General features: G+C 46.5%; 1 protein-coding gene across 1 annotated transcript; it reads left to right on the top strand.

Moving 5' to 3' along the window:
* The first annotated feature begins 72 nt into the window (after nucleotides 1–72).
* Sccro3 (defective in cullin neddylation 1 domain containing SCCRO3) lies at nucleotides 73–17786 on the top strand. The gene is made up of 3 exons (XM_077670623.1): nucleotides 73–230; nucleotides 6020–7046; nucleotides 13034–17786. The coding sequence occupies exon 2, from the start codon at nucleotides 6029–6031 to the stop codon at nucleotides 7022–7024; it is 996 nt and encodes a 331-aa protein (XP_077526749.1). The 5' UTR covers nucleotides 73–230; nucleotides 6020–6028; the 3' UTR covers nucleotides 7025–7046; nucleotides 13034–17786.
* The last annotated feature ends 237 nt before the right edge of the window (nucleotides 17787–18023 follow it).

The raw sequence follows: 18023 nt of genomic DNA, 5'->3' as shown, positions 1-18023 counted from the left end.
TATAAAATTATTGTTTCACCAACCTAAAAAATCAGCCGAAATACCCGCCTAGTAGGGCGCTGGTTACCACCCGTATTAAGGGCGCAACTATCTCTCAGATGTCTGCACAATCAAGCTGGTCTTCGGTGGTTTCTGTGCTTGACAGAGCGGAGTTGCTAATGTTCGTGAGAAGTTTTTGCGACGTGAAAACGGCCCCAAAAAGACATCCGGCAGACCTCGTCATGTGAAATGTAAGGCGTGTAACCGCTTCAGCGTCCTAGCGCTTCTGTTTGATGTCCGCTGTTTCGAGTTTACAGTTCTGAACGCACCGCTACGCGAGGGCTGCCTTGGTCGAGTTGACCGACACGGGACAAAAGAATGGTCGATTTGCTTGAGTTGCCTTGCAGTTCCGCGGTCATCTGACCCAGCTGGACGGTACAATGCGCAGCGGTCTAGCAGCGCCAGCCGACCCGAAAGTCTCTAAAGTGGTCCGCTGAAACCGCGAAGCCATTTCGCTGCCATAACGCACGTTGTAGTCGAAAACAGCGCGTAGCGGCGTAAACTTTCGTCTCGTGCTGCCAGCAGAACTGTTTCTTGGGGTTTGTCACGCAGCGTTTGATGAGTTCTTCTCGTGAGCGTCGTGTTCAGCGGGCAAATCAAAATTTGTCCCGATTGTTCAGCCATAGTTGTAGCTAAGAACATTTTGACGGCGTATTTACGTTATCACGCAATGCTAGTTAACCTGGCGTCTACGGGTCGAATTTGCGAGAATTCTGTATTTTTACTTATTTTTGTACCGTTCGGTTGTAGTTGGACGTGCCCGTATTATTATTTCCCTTTCATATTCGTAAATGTTGTCAGAACGTAATCGTGACAACGTTCCATAGTATAAACAGATAAACGAAGTCCTTGGACATAATCCAAACAGTGTGTGGCGATTCCAAGTTAGGCTCCCGCACTGAACATTTTCGCGTGTGCTTCTGTTTACCAGCAATTTGGCAGCTGGAGCACTGTTGCCACTGGCGTGCGGAGTAAATTACGTTTGGAAAACGAAACCGGTGCTACGTCCTTAGTTCATTATTGCATACCCGCGTTGCTTTGCAAGTGAACTAACATTTGCGATCTTAAACTATTCAGGCACGTCATTTGTTAAGCAATCGTAACACCTAAAATGGGTCTTGCATTTGCAAAAGGACGAGCAGCTGAAGTCAAGTAGCAAGGGTGATTTTCATAATTGCTGATGTTATTGTAGACAATCTGACAGAATTATTGTTGTAGTAGTGTGTGTGTTGTGGCAAAAAGCGGCATGGTGATGGTGCGTAGTCATTACACGTAGCAAGTGTTATAGGCGAACACGTAAGCACACAATCTCACGCTACATGCAGCCTAATAAAGCAGCTCAGTATATTTACTGGTATGTAACACAGAATGGGAGTAAACGTAAAGTTGACTGAAATTTTTAACACTCTGAGCAGTTTATCTACTGATTGAAAATTCTCTAAAAAGATGGTGTTTCAGATTTTGTCCCCTGCCAGTGCATCAAAGCTTTCGAAAAGCCAATAGTTTTTAAAGTGGCTGCTTTCGTGACTTCCACAGAAAAAACAATCCAATGACTTCTGCACTTGCTGGAAAGTTGGGTTCATTTAAAGTAGTAAATTTACCCACAAGTTTGATACTTAGCTATTAGCCTGAAAAACAGTTTGAGGCTTGTACAGACAGGGATATTGGGATAACGAAAAATCAGGGTTAGTTTTCTTTTGAGAAAGTTTGTAATAAAATAAGGTAGGGTGATAGGTGTGTTCATATGCATGCAAATGCACATATACAATCCTCCCCAATCTGTTGCTTACATTATTGATTACTGGGTAATTGATGACCATGTGTCATTCAGCCACATAGGAGTATCGTAACCCTTTGGAGTCATTCTGTTATCACTGTGGGGTGTTGTCACCATGGGGTGTCATTGTACTCTTGTCTAATCTGCATTTTGTGCAGGAGGAGTCCACTGATGGTCACACTTGCTCAGTATTACTTATGTGATGAGCTCAGTGATTTGCCAGTGTCACTTGAAAGAAATGGGATGGTGATAAGGAGCTAGTCACTCCACAGATTGTGATGTGGGGGCATGATCACAATGGAGATGCAGTGTACATGTGAACAGCAATATTTTGCTTCTTAAAGGGGCCGTGCAGACAAAATACAAGTTTGTTTTATTTGAAAGATTTCAGGTTTTATAGTGCCCCCAGCGCTTGTCTGGCAGCAAACGATGCTTTATTTACTGCGAAATTAATCGATTTAAGTTAAAATTTTGATTCTCCCACGAAATCGGGTGTTTTCGTGATGTGTGGCATGAAGTCATGAGGGCGGGTGTTCAAAACAACTTCCAGTGCAGCATTAGGCTCTGCAGCCTTGCTTACCGTCAGTCCTCCCAGATGGCACTACCATAGTCAGCCGGGGACCGTTGTTCGCCGTTGCTTTATTTTTTACCGTATTTACACGTGGCTTGTTTTTGTTATGGCAGAAAGTAATCATTTCATGAAACATGGGGTATGCTCGACAAGCAGGGTCACACCAGTCGACCAGTGCTGTGTAAGACAACTCCAAAGTGACCGTCTGCTGTGCAGCTAAAACAAGCATAGTGCACCCAGTACCAACAGCAGTGCGCATCAGTACTTGTATGTTTACGTGTATTTTCGTAACTTCCATTCTTTACCCCATTATTCTTACTGTTGTGAAATGAATACGCATTACATCTAAGTGTGAATAGCTCGTTCGGAAAGCTTATAAGCCCTGCCTAATTTGCGTTAGCTTTTCCGGTGCCAGCCATTTGCACATCAGGGCATATGACATCATAGGTTCTGTTGCAGGAAATGGGCCAGTGGGTCGCATGGCCATTCCCTTTTTTCCTAATTATACAGCTTACTTCAGTGAAGTGTGCGTTAAAAGTGGTGTCAGTATGAGTCTAACGAGGCAATCTTTCGAATGAACCAAACTTGTGTTTTGTCTGCATGGCCCCTTTAATCATATTCCGTGATTAAAACAAAAATGGCTGGGCCAGTCTTACCATACCGGTGAGTTGCAGCCTTGGGAACGCATGTTTTTGGCGTAGCACGACTCCTGTCAATGCATGGGGCTTCCTCTGTGCCCACTCTGGGCTGTCAGGAAGTTGCCAACCCCTCTGACAGCGCAGAAGCAATAACCCCTTCACTTCACTTCACTTCACTTCATTTTATTTCCTTTAAGACCCCACAAGGGGGTATACATAAGGGGTGGGTTGTACAGGGATGTGACAAATGCCACAATTTTTTAACAAGACAGGCACATGGATGCAATTTGAACAAAATGTGATGGACAGGTAATAGAAACGATGTTCTGAGGAAGGCCATTCCATTCTGCAGCTGCGCGGCAGAAAAAAGATGCAGGAAAAGTTGTGTTGCCAGAACGGGGTTGGTAGACTTGAAGTGGATGGCCCCGTGCCGGGTGAAATGCGCGCGGCGGGGGCGATGTAAGGTGGGTGGCTGAAAGAACTGCGATAAAGCTTGTGGTAAAGTGATAGTGTAGCGATTCTGCGGCAAGACAAAAGAGTGGACAGACCAGATTCATTTTTAAGGGATGACACGCTGATAGGAATGTTTCATATGCCATGAGATATCATATGCCATGAGAGACTAAAATTTTCATCCAGAAAAATGCCGATTCTACACAGTACGCAGTATGCTCTGCAGGTTTAGAGTGTTACTTGTGTTACATTGCCTTGGTTCTTGCATTCCATCAGTAAACTTTGAGCCACGTTGTGAGCACAGTAAGTGTTGAGCACTTGGTCCCAGAAGCACAGTTGGAAGTAGTGAGTTTACGAGATGCTTTTAACTAATCTAACCATAGTGGCTTTAGCCGTGTATAAGTCACGGGTCTCAAACATGCTGTGTGTCTAGCGTTCTTAGTGGCTCGCGCAATGGGGAAAAATGACAGCTAAAAGATATTCCGCTCCTTGAAAATGAAATGCGATAGCCTTGGCACAGACAGCTTTTCTGGGTTTTCCCAGTTTGGGTGGGTGGATGTCCGGCTGCCCACTCCCCAAGTTCCAGCCTGTGCCCCCTTGCCCCTCTCCATTTCTTTAGCTGTATCAATCTGTATTTTGGAGAAAAGGGTAAGCCACAGGGGGGTACCTATGTTCTGGGGTTTTTGCAGGCCCTTTTCAGTGTTGTACTCCTTGTTTGGTCTGCAAAAAAGTTGGTACACCGTTCCTTTCTTTCTTTTCTTTTTTTATTTAGAGTGCAAGTGCAATGATAGAGTAAGAAGAGACAGGACGAGCGCTTGATTCACAGCAGAATTTATTGGAACCTTTGTCTCAAATATATACAGTAGTTCGTCTCATCAGAGCCCCCCCTCCCCCCCCCCCCCCCCCCCCCCAAAAAAAAATGAATTGGCAACACGCCCAGGTGCATGCAAATGTCTTGCGTCAAGACGGTGAATGAAGTAGGATTACAATGGAAGAAAAAGGCAAAAAATCCGCCATGGTGGCTCAGTGGCTGGGGCGTTGTGCTGCTGAGCCCAAGGACACAGGTTCGTTTCCCAGCCGCGGCAGCAACTTCTCTGATGGAGGCGAAAAGTGAAAACGCCCGTGTGTTTGAGATTTCGGCACATGTTAAAGAGCCCCAGGTGGCCAAAATCAATCTGGAGCGTCGGTGCGTTAAACCCCACAATTAATCAGATCGTCATTCAAAAGACAGAAAATCATATATTAAAGTTAACAACTTGATAGAAAACCATCTTCGAGAGCTCTTGCTGGCTTTATCCAGTCCAAGCGGCGACAAAGCATACACCCGCTACCTCGAGCGACAATGCACCAAAGACGGAGAGCGAACTCCTTGCTTTCTTGGCGGGAACGCCGTGGGGCTCACGACGCGAACCGACACGAACTCGCATGCTCCCGCTGAGAAACGGCATTGGTCAGCAGAGCTGCTACGTTCGCGAACAAGAAGTCTCCTTCGTGGTCTTGTTTACTTCTTTTATCCTCTTAGTTTTGCGCTTCTCTCCTCCATGGCAGAGCGGCCACAAAACTCGCCCTCTCTCTGTTCTTTGCTTTGCTTTGTTGCCGGCTCCGGGGGATGAAGGGAGGGAGAAGTGGTAGCTTTATCCACATGCCTTTTTTTCTCACTCCCTCCGGCCCTCTGTGGTGTGAATTCGCTTCGGGCTGTCGTTTCCTTTCACCTTTCTTTCCCTCTGGTCGCGTGAATGGCCCCCCGCACCCTGCTCAGACTTCCAAGTTTGCTACCCAGAATCGCCAGAAGTGGTGGTCACTACGAAAGTTGTTCAGTTGTTCGTCTTGACCGAAGAGTACATGCAAGGCTGTTCGTCTTAAGCAGGTTTTTTTTTGCATTGGCTTTATGGAAAACCAAGCAAACTTTCCTACATTCGGCATAAGTGAGAATTCATCTTAACCGAGTTAGTCTTAATGGGAGTTCGCTGTACTCTTTAACTGCGATGAGGGGGCCATGTTCAGAAATTTTTTGCTTGGTGCAGCAAGGCAGTGTCAGATGTTTCGTGAGCGTCTTGTGAACTTGATGCTTTCATCATCTGTGTTTAGTGTTAAGTAAAACTATGCTGAGTTCCTTCAATAGTCCTAAGCACTCTTCTATCGTACGTTGCAGGTTATGACACATTTTACGCCAGTAATCTGTGTAGTGTTTACCACTCCTGCTTATGTCTATGCAATTTTGTCTATTCAGCCCGCTTCTTGAGGTCTTGAGGGCTTCAGCTTGTCATTAGTGGTCACTTTTTTGGCTTATGATGAGATTTCGGTGTGGTTATTTTGCTGCTACTCTGAGCGGCTTTTGATGAACAGAGGTTGTCAAATGTGTTTCTTGATTTACAACATGAATGGCAGTAGCCGTGTTATTTACTGTGCTTTTGCTGATTACAGTTTTTCCCTCTAGGTGGCAGCAGGCATTTCTTTTGTACCGACACCGCCCTCCTTGATCGAGATTTTTCTGCCGTTTTCTCTCGATTACCAAATGTGTCTTGACCTGTCTCGCTGCAGCACCATGGTATGCAAGTCAAGCTCATGGGGAACGCGCTGTGCTGCTGCCTCGGCCAGGACCCGGCGACCGGCGACCACCCGCTGAAGTTCCTCGACCCTGCGTGCACCAAGGGCGGAGCCACGGGTGTCACCAACAGCCAGGCGGCGGTGGCAGGTCCCGCCCACCTGGTGGGCGCCAGCACGCCCCCTGGCGGCGGAGGCCTCGCCAGCCCCACCCCCACCACCACGCCCACCGGGCTTGGCTCGGCGGCTACCTCCGATTCCAACGTGGCCATCACATCAGCGGCCGCACCCCGGCCGAGCATTGGCGAGCGCTTCATGTTCTACCCCCGGCTCCAGCGGGACGCCGGACGCAGGGGTGCCTTCGAGCCGCGTTACTCGGAAGCACGCGCTGTCTCGTTCTTTGAAAAATACCGGGACCCCGAAGAAGACGCAGTTCTCGCCGAGGGGATTGTTCGGCTCTGTGACGACTTAGGAGTCAAACCCGAGGAGTTTCGCGTGCTTTTGCTCGCGTGGAAGTTTAACGCGCAGCAGATGTGCCGCTTCTCGCGGGACGAGTTCCTCGGTGGCTGCCGCGCGCTCCGCGCCGACTCAGTGTCTGCCGTGCAGATGCGCTTCACCGACCTCCTGGCGGAGGCGCGTGACCCAATCCGGTTCCGTGATTTGTACCGGTTCACGTTCCGGTTCGGCCTCGAGTCGGGTCAGCGCACGCTGCCGACGGACATGGCGGCGCAGCTGTGGCGCCTGGTGTTCTCGCTGGAGCCGCCCCCGGTCCTGGACCGGTGGCTGGCGTTCCTTGACCAGCACCCCGAGGTGCGGGGCATCACAAGTGACACGTGGAACATGTTCCTGCACTTTGCGGAGACGGCCGGGCGCGACCTCAGCACGTACGACGACTCCGAGGCCTGGCCGAGCCTGTTCGACGACTTTGTGGAGTACGAGAACGACCAGACCAACCAGAACGTGCTCCACCAGGGGGACAAGGCAGAGGTGAAGGCCGAGTGACGCACACGCCCGATGGCCAGAGGTGAGCACGACCTATTCCGGTGTGATTTGGTTATCCAATAGTTTGCTTACTGCACTTCTGCAATGGACATACTGCCAGAAGGGGGGAATTTTAGAATTGGGGGGCAGTATTTGGGTGGAATCTGTGGATAGCAGTGAATTGGCCATGTGCCACTACCTGCAATGTGTGGCCAGTACTTGCTGCCACTGCTTACTGTGTTTACACTGAGGCCGACAAACCGACTGGATTAACGGCAATCCGCCTCTTTCACAACCCCACTGTGCATGCGCAATCCCCTAGCGGCCAAGTCTCTAACCAGTCCGGCAGGGGCAGCAGACGACATTTCCCACAGCTCCCGCACAAGCGGGAAGGGGTCGTGGTTGTATTTACATCGTTTGATTTTTTGTGTGTGCTCGTTGTGAGCGGAACAATGCCCACAACTTGTGCTGCGTTCCGCTGTAACTCGGAGTGCCGAAAAGGGAACGGTGTCGGCTTCTATCGCTTCCCGTCAGCCGCACGCGATCGGCTAAGGCGGCTTGCGTTGCTCGGGTCGGCTCTGGTGATGGGAACTTTAGGCTTAGCATCCTAGCGGATATTTGATCGCCGCTATCTGTGCAAATGCGAATGACAATCCGTAACACAACTTTTCACCACACTATCATCCCCTTTCTCGCATGTGGAACTTTATTTAAGCTATAACTGCCGTTTGAGAGATCGGTGACCAAGACATCTGCGTAGCCTGATTCGATGCTTCCGCGCAGGTATCGCCATCTCTCGGCCGCTCGGCGCACCGCGCGCAGCGGCGTCCGGTCAGCGTAGGCTTGCATCGCGGCAGATATGGGATCGCCGCTTTTAAACTAAACAATAAACCCTGACAACAATCCCTAGCACAATTTTTCACCACACTAACACCTACTTTCTCGCATGTGGAACTTCTTTTTAGCGATCAGATTGATTCAGAAGAGCAGTGACAAGCGCGGTTGCTACCGTCACCGTGGTCTGCGCCAGTTCGAGCCGCTGAGTGTGCCGAGCTGGCAGGCGCGGCCGGCGTGTGCGCGGACTGTTTCCGAAGGCAGAAAACGCTTCACGATTGCTTGCTTTACCCATCTCTTGCGAACAAACGCGCAGAATCTACAAATTCAGCTCAGCGATCGTCGTAGTTGACCATGATGAGTTGAGCGACGCCGACGACGCATCGCATGCGCGCATCGGGCAATGTGTCTTAAATTCACGGGTACGACTAGTCGTGGCGACAGTCATAACGATCAGTCGCATGCGAATCGCGTGTGCCAATCGTACATGTGTCCAGCGCTTAAAGGCCATGTGCGAACTGCCGGCCTTTGTTGAGCTGGCTGGCGATCGCAGTTCATTCCAGACGACTCCAAGTACTGCTCGCTCTGCTGCTCGGACGGCACGCGGATCTGTCCGAGATTTTTCTGCCAGCCCTCATTCAGTGATAAGAAGCCGCCTGGTATTATGTGATGACCAGGGGCTGTCATCTTAAGGCGTTATAACACCAACACAGAAGAAAAACTTCGGCTGCTCCTCACCGCAATGTGGGATTGCCGTGCATACAACGAGAACGCAGCCGGAGGAAACGCCGGCGAACCCTACCGCTTCAACTTCCGCTAGGCACGCTAGGTGGCAGCACACCGCAATGAAAGAGGCGGATTGCCTCCGCGATTACGACCGGTAGGACAAAGCGTTTTGTGTGGCTCGAGTACAGACGGGCCCTTTCCAGCAGTAGGTAAACAGTAGGCCACTGCTTGCATGGACCTTTTAATAAACACTTCCACCTTCTGGCCCAGGTGTAACTGCAAGTGCCGAGGCATACTCAAGAGCCCTGATGTCAAGAGTCACCAACAACTTACTGAAATTTAAGACGAGATAAATCAGGACAAGATAGGGGTACAGGGAAAAAAAAAAAAAAAAAAAAAAGATTAAAGCAAGGCAAAGTAGGGCTGTGGAGATTTGGCTGACACTTCCACAAAAAAGAAAGTGGGGTCCTCCATGTGCTGTAAGTACAGGTTAAGTTAACTCTTTCGCTACCGCACCTATCAAAATCGGTCAATTTGATCGATACTTTTGGGAGCGCCTTTTCATAGCGTTCCAGGCGTTTCTCGAACAAGTAAAGCTGTTCGGAGTTAAATCAGAAAATGGCCTTTCAAAATCAGTTTTGTTTTCATTTTTGCAACGGAAACGTGATTTTTGACACGCTTTTGAATCACCTGGTTGTGGAAAAGGGGCGTGGTCATCGCGCCTCAAGGCTACCAACGAAGAATGCGTGCAACTCGTAATTACTCTGCACCAGCGCTTGTTTTTTGCTATCAGGGCGTGAATGGGGAACTAGCAAACGATTTTCAATCGTCAGGTTCACGCTCTGACAGTAATAATCCCAGAAATCGGCTGAAAATGTCAAGCAGTGCCTGGTTGCAAAGCTACTTTATGATTTTAGGCAGTTTTATTGCCTTTGCGCAAGTTGTCCTAAGTACTCTGGTAGTTGTACTTACCCCAGGACCATTCCCAAACAGTTTACAACAGTTTTGGTTTCGTTTCTGCATCGCGAAATTCATATTTAGCGCAACTACGCAGTTACCCAACTTCAAGGCTAACTGCCATGGCGCCTGAAGCGTCCGCGACTGTTCCTCGAACAAAGCACGCCGCTCCTCATTTCCCCCCACCCTAACCCGATTTCTGCGATAAGAACTTCAGATGCAAGTCAAAAGGTCACACCCAGTCGCCAGATATCTGTTCCGCCGAAGACAGCGCTTCAAACCGGCCTTACACTGCCAGCTGTTCGCCTTCCAGTTTCGTTTTCATGCGAGGGTATATCCGGGTGTCTAATGTTGCTGCTTAGTTGAACTGTCTATTCGGACGGAGTCTCTGATAAGTTATTGTACTGTTTCATTTGAAAAATGTTAGGTGGCGCTGCAATAGAGGAGGCTCGTTGTGCTGATCTTTTTTAGCGCGCGACTGCTGCTCGGCCAAAGATCGCAGGGGACGATTCTAGCTCATCGTACCTCATTTTTGCGAGCAAGGCTACAATTGCGAGTAAGAAGATGATAATAAAGCTCAGCTTTATGTTTTGAGAGATAACTGACCGTGAACGACAACAAACATCAGCCACGGCGTTCCGTTTTCAACTTCATGCATGTTTTTTTCTGCATCGCGTGCTTGTCCCAAATATTGTGCTCGCTGTAAATGCAAAGTCAGCCATTGACAAGATGTTTTTACGTTATGTGGGGGCAAATTGGTGCCTCTGATAACGTCAAACCGCCAGATTTATTCCAAGGAACCACCCAAAATTGCACAGTTTGAATTAGAGGTTGGGCTTCACCGCATGACACGAGCACCGTGCGTGCTAACATTTTTTTTTATATCTGAAAAACTGTTCCGCGCAAGTCGACATTTTTTTTAGGGTGTGTTTTTGAAATGTTTCCCTGCAAAATGTATATTCTAATTTTTTTCTACTACTGGTGGTTTGATATACACAACTCCTTTTTTATCATTTTTTTCGACAACTTGACAAAACTTTTGATTTTGATATTTTTTTCACAACTATGATATATGAAAACCTTTAAAAAACTGGTGTTATTGGAAAGGCCGTTAAATAATCTGCATTTTGTGCTCCTGCAATGAGTGCCTAAATAATTTTTTAGCAGAAAAAAAAATGTTTTCTTGGACCCCCCAAAATTGGTCAATTTTCTGCGGTAGCGAAAGAGTTAAGTACAGGTACAGGTTTCAGTTAAGCTTTTTGCACAGCTTTGGGGTCGTGCAGAGAAGCCATATAATGGGGAAGCCAATCGGTGAAACTTCAGCGGTCGTGTGTCTTGCGACAGAGCCAAGTTTTGGGGCTCTAAAGTCATTAAATTGTGAACATTTGAATATTTCGAAGGGTAAAACTCTACTGCGAATCAAATCTAGTCACAAGTGCTGTTTGCTACGCGTTCGAAATTTCGAATATTTGCACACCTCGATGTTCTATGCAATTTGGCCTCTGTAGATGCTGGCACCTGACATTTCAAAGGTTGGGCACTGACATTCCGTTGACTAGAGCACAGATCCCATTAGAATTTGTGAGGTCGCAACCTAATTTCAACCTGGATAAGCTATTAACTCGGAAAAAGCTACCAATGGTCAGCACAAAAGAAAAAGAACGTCACTGCTTGTTCAACACCAGCACCCTGTTTATTAAGTACACGGCTTAGTAATTTTATTAATGGATAGCTTTTTGCAACCATTGGAGGAAAACCTGCATGAAAAACAGAAGTTGGTAATTCGAGAACTTTGCTTCATCGAAATCGCTGTTTGAGGGGCTATCACCTTATCAGAATAATCAGACAGTGCAGCGGCACGTGACGTCTACCTGATTAGTGTTGCTACGTTTTCAGGAATGCCAAGTGGCTGTGTAGACACTGTTCACATTTACCCCTGTTTTATTTTTCAGGAAGGCAATGGTTTTTTTTTTTTTCTCTCCCAATAACAAAAAACTGGTACCGTATAGCGTGGAGCATAGGTTGAGGTTTTTCGAGAAAAAAGTCGACTTATATACCGGTCCTTGGCACAATACCAATTGTCGTCTGGCAACATGGAGCGCTGCTTTTCTTCTTGGCATCGCACCAGCATCGGTGTTGCGGAGCAACTCGTTCGACGCCACCTTTTCTTTTTGTGCAGTTACTATTAGTGTTCCTAGCGAAAAGCCAGCACCAGCTGCGAAGGGAGTACTGGCACACGGTTCCAGTTCACCGCTGCCTTTCAAGGAAAAGCGATTGAGTTTGCCGAAGTACCCGCCACGGTGGCAAAGTGGCTAAGGCGTTGTGCTGCTAAGCATAAGGACGCAGGTTCGATTTCCGGCCGCGGCGGCCGCTTTTCTGATGGAGGCGAAAAGCAAAAACGCCCGTGTGTACGAGATCTCGGCGCACGTTACAGATCCCCAGGTGGTCAAAATTAATCCGGAGCCCTCCACTAGGGTGCGCCTCATCGCTTGTGCATTAAACCCTACAATCAATCAGTTTGCTGAAGTGAACGAAAATATGTTTATGCAGCGGCAGTTTGGCGTGTCCAAAAAAAGCGTGAGGTACTGGTGAAGCCAGAAGAAATCAAAATGTTTGGACAGGTTAGCAGCCGAGCAATAAAACGATTTGTACCAAAAATTTTTTTTATTGAATTTTTCTGCCTCATAGTAAGGGGGAAACCTATATTCCGCCTTAATCTAAATTACACATTATACAGTAGGTGATCGTGAACCAAAGTTGACCCAGTTTTGCTGCTTAACTAGGTGCCAAAATCAATCTGCCAAAAAGCTGCTTAGTAATGCCGAGCTACTGTTGGTCAGAGGAATATAGAGACTCAATTTGTTTTTCTTATGATTCTGTGGTGGCTATTCCTTCGGAGGGGGCTGTAAAAAGGATATTCCAGAAGCTGATCTTAGCGACCTGTCGTTTCACAAATAGAAAAGCTGAAAGGAAGGTCGCTGCTTTTCTTGTGGTTCTGCCTTGCGGTGAGTGGCACGTTGAGTGCCATAGGAGCTTGGTTCAATAAAAGGCTGCCCTGTCCCAATAACAGTGATACCAATTTTATTGGAAACTTAAAACAAACAATTGAGGTAACTTATCTGCCATTGTCTCGTCGGGTCTTTATGACATCCCAAGATCTTGTTTCAGCTGCTGACCAAAGCGATGGTCAAGAAACACGACTGCGTGATTGGAATGGTGCCTGTAGTTTTGATGCTCATATAACGGGAATGCTAGCATTCAGTTAACACTGCAATGACTATATTTTCAGTGTTCCCTTTGCTTAGTCACAGCTGATGTCGTGTAGCGCGAAATTTGAGTTTTTCAGGATATTTCCTTCTGAGTATTTTTCTTTTTGCAAAAAAGTAACTTTCCGGGTTGGAATTGAGTGAGCTACCACATGCTTGTTTGTTCAAATTAAACGACGAATTTCGTCTTTGTGGCCCCTTCAAAGTCCCGGTGACGATGTTATAGTTGTCGCTGTAACATTTGCAGGGTTGTGACACATCTCAAACGCGGAGCTCACCGTCTTCGCCGCGGGCACCAAGAACACGAAAGGCTTCTCTTGATGGCTTCGTCGGACGCACGGAACAAGAATGCAGCCCGGCTATCGTCCTACGTGGGTGTCGTTGGAGGTGCAGGTCAACTCAGCCTTGTGTTTCCGGTGACCCGCAGTGCATCTCTGTGCAATCAGTGCATAGGCGCCATCGGCGCCATGAGAAGCGTTGCAAGGGTTTGAGTCGGCCTCTCGAACGCTGACTAGACGAGGTCGGTTCCGTTTTCACTGTGTTCCGGTGGTTACCAGGCGAAAGCTCATTGCCGGGGAGTAGGTGTTGTTGAGAAAACAAACGCCAGGCTGTAACATTTGACAGTATAGAGACAGCGACGTCTGTGCCGCTGGCCTTCAATGGAGGCGGCGAGCTGCTGTTTTCCACTCTGTTTGCGGTGAGTGGCCGAAGGATCGCAAGACGACGTGAAGTCACCAAATGGCCTTGGGAGCGCAGAGAACTAGTCACCGCCTCTGTGCTCCGTGAGATGTCGACAAGTTCGGCTTTGCTGGTTGGTTACGCAATCGCTCCCGGCGCGAGATTTGGCGATACTCGGCAGTGCGACGTTTTTTTTTTTATTCCTGTGTTTTAACTTATTTGAAGATCCCGTTGAGCACCGACTATCTAACATTTCTCCCTTTCTGGTTCCGCGGTTTTTACTATCTGTCTCACCTTTCAGTTCTTTCTGTGCTGGCATAGCCGCAGACGTGTGAGCGAGTAGTGTGCCTCTGAGTACGTGTAAGGAAAAAGTTGCTGCGAGGTGTCCTATCGCTGTTTGTGAATAGGGTGAGAAAAAATAAATACTATAAATGCACAGGCGAAGTGTTAGTGTCACACTCTGCTGTCTAGTTGCTGAGCTCAGAAGCTACGCGGGCCTGTATTTGTGTGGCACTTGAAGGAACACTTTGACGCTGGAGCATCTGTTTTTGAACCCGCTTTTAGTTTTGCCCTGAAACACTTTTTTGAATGGGGTGAATGGACCTACACAATCTTGAGACTACGTGGCTGCAGATGTGTGTGTCAGATATTGTATCTGGAAGTTTGACTGGAACTCGCACATTTGTGTGGAAGGTCACCACCCCTTTCTTGGGCTTTGGTTTAAACTACCGAAGTGTATTGGAACTTGGGAAACACTCACAAACAGTGCCCAAAGCTACCCTGTTCAATGAAACGGCTACTAACAATGAACACCGTCATAACATAAAGGTAATCCCTCACCAGTTTTCAGTTTCAGCAGTGATAGTAATTGCAAGAGTATTAAAGGGAATATGCAAGTAATAACTTTAAAGGGTATTAAAGGGAATATGCAAGTAATAACTTTGCTTTTGCGCTGTCTGCAATTTCAGAATTCCAATTGCCAATCGATTTTCGGCACATGCAACTTCTCTGCATCGTACAGGCTAGGGTGGTTGGAAACCCTCTGTGTGAAAATTACGCGTAGTGCATCGTAGTAAAGGTACAAAGCGGGCAGAAAGGCTCGAGCTGTTCAAATTTTGTAGAAGTTCGAGAATGCCAACACACAAAAAAATAAGAAATAGCAGGACCGTACGGTATTGAACGTTCGTATGCCTAGTGTTTTGCTCTGCAATCGCCATGGCTTCCTCTACTTTAAAAAGAATATGGAGAAGAGGTACAAGGGAATGCGTATAAATATGAGGGAATATGGGGAAGGCATGTGAGGGAATATGTTGGAGATACGAAAGCATACGGGGAAGGGGTGGGGTACGGGTGATATGGGGCACACGGAAGACATAAAAATAATTGGTTGCAACCTATTATCTTTTATAACCCTGGTGATATGGAAGCTCTTCTATAATTTTTGTGGGAACAGCTTCATAAGTTAACGCTTTCCTCCTTTTTTAAAATAAAAACTGTTTTGGAGTGTAGCAAAAAATCATGTCTAAGCACACAACTCACTGCTTGGGGCTGCTGATCATGTTTCAGTTGTGCGCTTTATCCCCAAATGAAGCACTCATTCCTGCTAGGAATTTTTTTCATTGCCGACCAGTATGTAGAATGCACGCAACACATGTGGATAGCAGCGGATTCGGCGCACGTCGCTCTTCTAAGTGGCATCTTGTTCGGAGTAAGCCGTACAGCGAGCGTACAACATTTGTACGGCAAGTTCATTTATATGCTTCCGGGCTATGTGTTAGTCGGCGTCGGAGTGCGTGTCTTCTGAGTTTGAGTGGGCTTCGGAGGAGTGGAACAGCACAGCATAGAATGTGTGGAACACGTTGCGTGACTGGATTGCGGATGTAAACTTATGGTTGTGGTCTTCTAGCTGCAAAGGCTCTAATTATAAAACCGTTGTTAAAAGCCAAAAGCATTAGCAGACTCGCTGTGTTTGAACGCAGACGTTGAATGTGCTCAGTTTCTTTTGTCTTTCGTGTCTCAAATTTGTATTTTGAAGGAACCAGTTAACTGTGAGTGAAGTGAAGCTGCAACTCTCAGTTTGCTTTTTTTTTTCATAATGTAGGGATAATGTCTGTTTGGTCTGTTTGCTGCCACAGTGGAACCAGGATATTTCGGATTATTGTTTGTCATACTGCGCGAAAAACCTCTTGAAACCCTTTTGTATACGTTGTGTGTTTTGTACATCGAATCGTCATTCAAATCGAACTCCTTTCTGATCTCCTTTGAGTTCCAGATATACCTGGTTTCACGGTGTTCATTCTGTTGACGTTTCGAAATTGTAGGCAAGCACCCAACAGATGCTTTCAGGTTGGTGCTAGTTCAGTGGCATGAGCAAAAACAATTTGGTTTCGTCAAAAATTATGAAACAAAGCTATTTTTGCAGCATGGCAGTTCTACAATGCTTGTGGTGCTGACTGTCGTTGCTGTGAATATTTTTATTGTTTTGAAAGGGCACAATTAGCGATGTACTAGCGGTCTGTTCGTGTTTAGCCTTAATTCCTTCTGGGGCCTACAACAGTGCCATACGGACTCAAGATATCAAAAAGAAAGCTCGCTGTAGTGTGTTAATTTTTTTTGGTTAACACAGTTTCGTGTTCATCTCTAGCCTTAAAAATATGAAAGAAATGCATCTGCAATGACCTCATGGCGCACTTGTTCCACCTTTTTTCAATCTCAGCGTCTTGCAAATATTTTTTCCTGGCTTGCAGCTTGGTTTTTCTCATATATGCGTGCCACGAGCGTTTTTATTTACACGCCAACTGAGACGTTTCCGCTTTGTGTTTCAGGCCCATTTACACGTTCTCACCAGCTTCTAGTCTATTTGTGTTCATTGGAACACTTATTTCTCTGTGTTTCTTAAAATTTTCATTATTTTCTCTGGAACAAAGTATCCACGATGCACAATCTGTAAAATCTGAAATGGTTTTGTGGCACAGCTGAAAGTGTCGTAACGGACGCTTATTTATAGTAAATTGCGTAAACGTGTGGATTCTGCTTTTTTGACGTATTAGGGCAAGTGGCGGTGAAACTTTGTGCATATTTTTAAAGAAAGCACATCTATCGTGGGACGATTCTTTGTCAGGTTGCGTACGCCAATTTAGCTTAAAAATGTGAAATCTGGTGGATTATCACCACAAGGGCTATGGACTGGTGTCTTAAAAATGTGCTTCTTCTGCAGGATGTCCGGAAACCAAAACAAATTCAGCCTTCTAGTTAGCACTACTGAGCTTGTCATTGTTCTAGTTGCTGGAGTCTAGGGCAAAAGTAGGGGACATATATCGCTGAACAAACACATTGTGTACCTGTTAATTAGGAACTAACTGCAAGAGGTATTTCTGGCGACATCTTTATAGTGTAGATAAAGTGGCACCTCCTCTGGAATGGAGCCTTTAACAATGTTTGCGAATTTTTTTTTCGAAATTGATTGTAGTACCATTTTTGCAGGAGGAGTTTCAAACAGCATCTTTCACAAAGTATTTGTAAATTAATGGTAGTAACTATTTTGTCACAGAAGACGGTGACTCCTGTATCCGGTGGCGTTTGGCGACTAGACTTGTTTTTTCCTATTTTACGCACAAAGCTCAGTAAAGAGCAGCCCAATAGAAAAAGGAAATGATTCACACCGAGATTTTTTTTTTATTTGGTGGTCTGGTCTCACGAGTGTTAATTGATTTGGCAGTTGTTGCAGCAAAAAGCAATTACATTCCCTGTTTTAGCGTCGGAAAAGGCAAGGGCTTGTTTCGGGAAGCCCTTCTAACAAGTAAATAAATATTGATTTAGATGTGTGGATGAGCGTGCGGCAAAGCAACACACAAGCCTTCCTTTACCGGGAGCGGCCATTCCTTACTCTTTGTTGCGAAATTGTCAGTGGAAGTGCTTTTTTTTGCTTGAATGGTTGTGATAATTGTTGTCTGGGGTCTAGAGTATGCTGTTGTGGTTCTTGTCGTTCCTTTTATTTTGCTAGCTTGGTTTGTATGCCTGCCTTGGTGATAATAAATCCAAAAGGGCCTATTTGCAGCTGTTGCAATTGGTTCGGAACTTTGGCTGTGTGCGTAAACAACAGTTGGGGCTTTGTAGGTGACGTCGGGAAAGCGAGACCAAAACATGTTTTTGTACCGAAATGCTTATTTGCGTTTTTTCCCCCTTGCTTGTGCTCGCAGGTAAAGTGGTATACTTTGTATTTGTTGAACTGTACAAATGCGTGGCTATTTACAACATGTGCGTGCAACTGTGTGTGTGTGTGTGTGCGAGCGAGCTATCAATAAAATATTTTCTATCAACGAGGCAAGTGGCATGTGCAGCAACAACCATCTCATGTGCGTTTTAAAAAAAAACACGGGTAAACTTAGCCTTGAAAGCGCCAGTAGACTCTACTGTGCTGATGCGGCATGTTTCCAATGTTCCCAACTTGATAGGCAGGCAAGAACAAATGTAGTATTAAGGGGGGACGCGGCTTTCAACTTCGGAAAAATGACCAAAACATCGTTTTTTTGAAACCCGCATATTCGGCTTCTATGTTT

This window comes from Haemaphysalis longicornis, unplaced genomic scaffold, assembly GCF_048455015.1.
Source record: "Haemaphysalis longicornis isolate Haplotype H1 unplaced genomic scaffold, Haemaphysalis longicornis Haplotype H1 scaffold_5, whole genome shotgun sequence".
Taxonomy (NCBI): Eukaryota; Metazoa; Arthropoda; class Arachnida; order Ixodida; family Ixodidae; genus Haemaphysalis; species Haemaphysalis longicornis.
This window is presented reverse-complemented; position numbering and strand designations above follow the sequence as displayed.